Source organism: Arachis duranensis, chromosome 2 (genome assembly GCF_000817695.3).
Source record: "Arachis duranensis cultivar V14167 chromosome 2, aradu.V14167.gnm2.J7QH, whole genome shotgun sequence".
Lineage (NCBI taxonomy): Eukaryota > Viridiplantae > Streptophyta > Magnoliopsida > Fabales > Fabaceae > Arachis > Arachis duranensis.
Window position 1 is genome coordinate 64,700,692 of NC_029773.3, and position 4,497 is coordinate 64,705,188.

General features: G+C 34.0%; 1 protein-coding gene across 4 annotated transcripts; it reads left to right on the plus strand.

Annotated features, from left to right (window-relative positions):
* Window positions 1-404: 404 nt before the first annotated feature.
* LOC107474666 (uncharacterized) lies at window positions 405-3,494 on the plus strand. Of its 4 annotated transcripts, none has more exons than XR_002370739.2 (10): window positions 405-559; window positions 639-701; window positions 857-919; window positions 1,165-1,329; window positions 1,400-1,555; window positions 2,141-2,221; window positions 2,311-2,372; window positions 2,577-2,677; window positions 2,965-3,021; window positions 3,189-3,494. XR_002370739.2 is itself a non-coding variant. In XM_021135480.2 (9 exons), the coding sequence occupies exons 1-8, from the start codon at window positions 491-493 to the stop codon at window positions 2,665-2,667; spliced, it is 750 nt and encodes a 249-aa protein (XP_020991139.1). In that variant the 5' UTR covers window positions 406-490; the 3' UTR covers window positions 2,668-2,677; window positions 3,189-3,494. The 4 variants fall into 4 exon arrangements, 2 of the variants coding, with proteins under 2 accessions (XP_020991139.1, XP_015949784.1); XR_002370738.2 differs by having other exon boundaries at window positions 406-559; window positions 2,577-2,710; XM_021135480.2 differs by lacking the exon at window positions 2,965-3,021 and having other exon boundaries at window positions 406-559.
* The last annotated feature ends 1,003 nt before the right edge of the window (window positions 3,495-4,497 follow it).

Genomic DNA, 4,497 nt, shown 5'->3' on the forward strand with positions numbered 1-4,497 from the left:
TGGTATCCACTATCCAAGAGCTGTAAGTGTTTTGATCGTTTTTGAAGTGTTTGAAAGGGAGTATAATAACACCTCGAAATATACTGATTGATTGTAATATGACCAGATAATGAAAATCATATACTTGGGCCTAGACCAAGAGTTGTTTTGGGAGATTGAGATTTATGACTTGTGAAAAAGGAATAATTGGTAGAGGATTTCTATCCAATTAAGTGGAAATTCTTCTACCACAGTTCTTGTTTCTTTTTTTTTTCTTTCTTGGCTTTTTCCCTCTATTTTCATGACACTAGTATAAGGAATTTCCAGGTCTAAATTTTAAAATAGTTAAATAAAAAAACTGGTTTGAAACATTGTACTTAGTTGAATGAGATTTTACATGGTTATGTAAGCATCAACTGCCTACAACTGTAGTGCTATGAGAGTTGATAAAGTATTTCAATATGCTATGAAATTTAGATAATATTGGTTATGTGTTTATTTATGCATACTGATGCTGATGAATCAGGTCCATAGTGCTTGGCTTCCACCTTGGCTTGCTGCACACTATGTCCAAACTAGGGTGAGTTCATATTGTGTGCTTTATGATTTAAATAATACAGCCTTCTTTAGAAGTAATGAGAATTTTGTTTTTCTGTTAGTCATTGGTTCAAACTCATTGGGATAAACATGGGAAACCTACTTGGGAGGTGATTACTCAAAAGGTACTACTTTGTTTTCTAGTTTTATCACACTTTCTTGTCTGGTACCTCTTATGATAATTTAGTTTACCCAACTGGCTTTTTTCTTTTTAATTTTTTGGCCACTAGAAACAGAGATCCTACTGGCTTCATTTTGACATCTTCCCTGTTCATTCTAGGCTAAAGAGAAAAAGGAACAAGCCGGGAAATGGGCTGAACCTCATGTGGAAACAATCACAACTGTAAGTAGTCTGCACTGCCTGGAGATACTTGTCATTGTATGGATTAAGTGCAGCAGCACTTTTAAGTGGTGTATAACTTCAACTGCTGTGCCCTATGGCTAAAGATGAATATATTGATCTGTTTGTTTTTGTTCCTCTGGTAGTTTGAGATCCATTGCCTTTCCTTGTTTTTTGTTGTTACTTTGGTAAATAATCAAGCAAATTTAATTATATTATTTCTCACTTGTCTTGGTTTTCACATGAAGAAATGGATCCCGGCTGTTAAGGAACACTGGTCTGTGGTGAAAACGAATGCCGAACCTCATGTGCAATTATTTACTACAAAAACTACTGAAATTTATGAGGCATCAAAGAATGCAATTGCTCCTCATGCAAGCAAGGCGAAAGAATTTGTAGATCCTTATTATCAGGTAGGTCTTAATTTTTGGTTTTGTTTGCTCTGTTGTATTGTTTCTGAAAATACTCTTTACTGGTTGACAGGAAGCTAAAAGGCTGAGCAAGCCATACATTGATCAGGTTGCTGTTGCTGCGAAGCCTCATGTTGATAAAGCACAAGAGGTTTTGAAGCCCTATACAAAACATGTTGTTCATGCTTATGGCAGGTTCATGGACTCTGCCACTACATATCATAGCCAGGTTTCATGCCTTTTCGCATCTGATGACATTTGTTTATTTTAACTGTTGAGTATTGCTGTTATAGATGATTCTGTTGTTTTTCACATGTGTAAAGAGCAATACATGTAGTTATAGCTGCTCACTTCTACAATCAGGCTTAGGCCATCCTGTTAAAAAATAATAACAATGAAAGCCAAGTTGCATCATCAGCAGATTTAGGTTATTCATTCTGGTTGTGGTGTGACCATCTGTCACAATATGCCCCTTCTTGAATACTACACTATAATAACCTTTTCTGAGTTCAGAGACCATAACATGACATCGTATTAATGTTAGTGTAAGCAGATTTGATGAAAACTGTCTCAAGCTCCTATTTGTTTGTTGCAATGCTATATGTAAAAATTTGGAGTTTAGTTCCCTGAGTCTCTACTGTCCATATTAGTCTTCGTGCCTAGAGCAACATTGCTTTGATTGCTACACAATTAATGAGATCTATTCACCTTTTTTGGGCAAATTGCAGAATAATGAAATACTGAAAGTAGTCATTGTATAAGTTTGATAACATGTATATTGCTTTTCTGAGTGTTATTTTCTTCTGCTGTCAAGGTCCAAGCAACTGTCCAGGAGACACTGAAAAAGCACGAGCTTACTAAGCCTCTTGCTACTAAAGAATTGGAATGGTTTGCGGTATGCATCAACTGATTGTGTCCTGACCAATTTCGATGACAGTGACTTATTTGATTTTGTGGTTTGACAAAAACTCTGTTAACTTGCAGGCCTCTGCTCTTTTGGCCTTGCCTGTTATTTTACTGGCTAGAGTTTTATCTGCCACTTTCTGGTCAGTTTTGAATGTCCTGAAGATCATATACTGATTTAATTTTTGTTAATCGCTTGATATGTGTGTTCTCTTGATATTTGGATTTGTATTTGTCTTTGTTTGAAGTTTATTAATTCTGAGTGGTTGAACATGTAAAGAAGTTTTACACTAAGAAAAATGACAAGAATTGGAAGTTGTGGTTACTAATTCGTTTCTCTGCTTCAGCAAAAAAGCCAAAAAGCCTGCTCGAAGTGGAAACACTCAGAGTGCTCGACGTAAAGCTAAACGAGGGCATCCAGATCAGCCCGACAAGTAGATAACACAATGTTCGTTCCTACTTTTTTTTGGGACAGATTTAGGTATTTTTTTTCTATTATATTTTGAAGATTATATTGTGTCTTTGCATGATAAAAAGCAAGCATTGATATTTCATCGATTTCCTAAGTTATTTATTGTGTGTCTCTGGTTCTGGTATGATTTGCTTTGCATCTCTGAAATAGAATTAATTAATTCCATGGTCATCCTAGATTGTCTCTAGTTTGTAGTTGGTGTTGTGCTATATTTGATAGACTAGGTGAATAAGTTTGATTTATCATCATCTTATGCTATTCAGGGAAATGGAGTCATGTGGATGTTAATTGAAACATGTTTCTTACAGACTGTCATAATTGTAAGTAGGAAACTATGACTTTGCTACTGCAAAGCACCATCTTAATTGGCTAACAAGGGTAACAGATATACTGTATATTATGGAGTTGCACTTCTCTGTCTTTTTTATTTCTTGTTTTGCTAGCCATAGCTAAATATAATGCATAAAAAGAGTTTCTTTTCTTGCAGATTGTTTTTACCTGTTCACATGGACTTATCTTGGGGGCCAGATATTTTACCTGTTCCATTTTATGTGGGCTTTGAATATTTTAGCTTTTTGTTTCTCATTGAGGGATCTTCAGAAGGTTAGAGTTGGGCATACGATGTGCTTAGGCATTCATGTATTATGGCTGTGTTATATTTGTTATTTCACCCCTTCCCCCATTTTGTTCGGAGAAAAATCTTCATATATTTCACAATCATGTATGTTTATTGAGGTTGCTTTTAGAACTAGAAGTTGAAAGAAACTAATTCATGGGTTATTCTTCACTATCACTTCATGTTTTCCTTTTCACAAATTATTCTGTAATGGAAAAGAAAACCTTTCATGTATGCACTTGAATATCTGCTTATATTTGATTAATGATATGCTTAGAAACTACTAAGTTTTAAGCTCTAGCCTCTAAACCCCCCATTAAGGTTTCTTATTGGGTCGCACGCTATGAAACACTAGTTTGTATATTCGTTCATTAGAAGGTAAAATCATGTTTTAGTAGTCATCAAATAATTTAATCTGGTTCGGAATAGCTTGCGGTACATAGGAGTCGAGTAATCGAGATTGCTTTAGATAATGAATGCTTATTGGAATATTGGCTGCTATCATTTGTTTGTGTTTACAAAACACACTGTTGGCCATGATTACAATTTTCTTGGACAATGTTTTAACCCTTTTCTCTCTTGGGGCAGGAACCATTTACCACTATAGGAAAAATCCATAAGCCAAATTATCTAATGTGCTGTCCTTTCTCATTTGTCACGATTAGAATAAATTTCTTGATCCAATTATCTAGTGAAATTATGCGTGACGATTTGGAATTTTGTTAGAAATCTTCTTGCTAGTTGTCTGTTTTCTTTGGGAAAATGGAAGATTTTTTCGGTTTTGGCTTTCTGAAAATATACATTCATGAGTATGTACATAAGAATATAAGATATTATTGCTATACTTCGCAGCTCACGAATTTATTATAATCTTAAAATGGAAAAGGTAAAATACGAATTTCAAAATATATTCAAAGAAAAGAGGTATGTGCCAATTTACAAATCAGCAGTAAACGTCATATGTAAAAAATATCCTCGAACAGGGTAAACATAATTTTCTTATCAAGTACTAAATGTATTTAGAATTACGTAATTATTTATTATAGTTTATACTTTACAAATGATGCTATTTAAATAAAATATGAATGAAATTTATTTCTTTCGTTAACTTAAACTAGTGTACAGTTAGATTTATCATGTAAAACTAATAATACAGGAGTGAACAATTATCATTAAAATA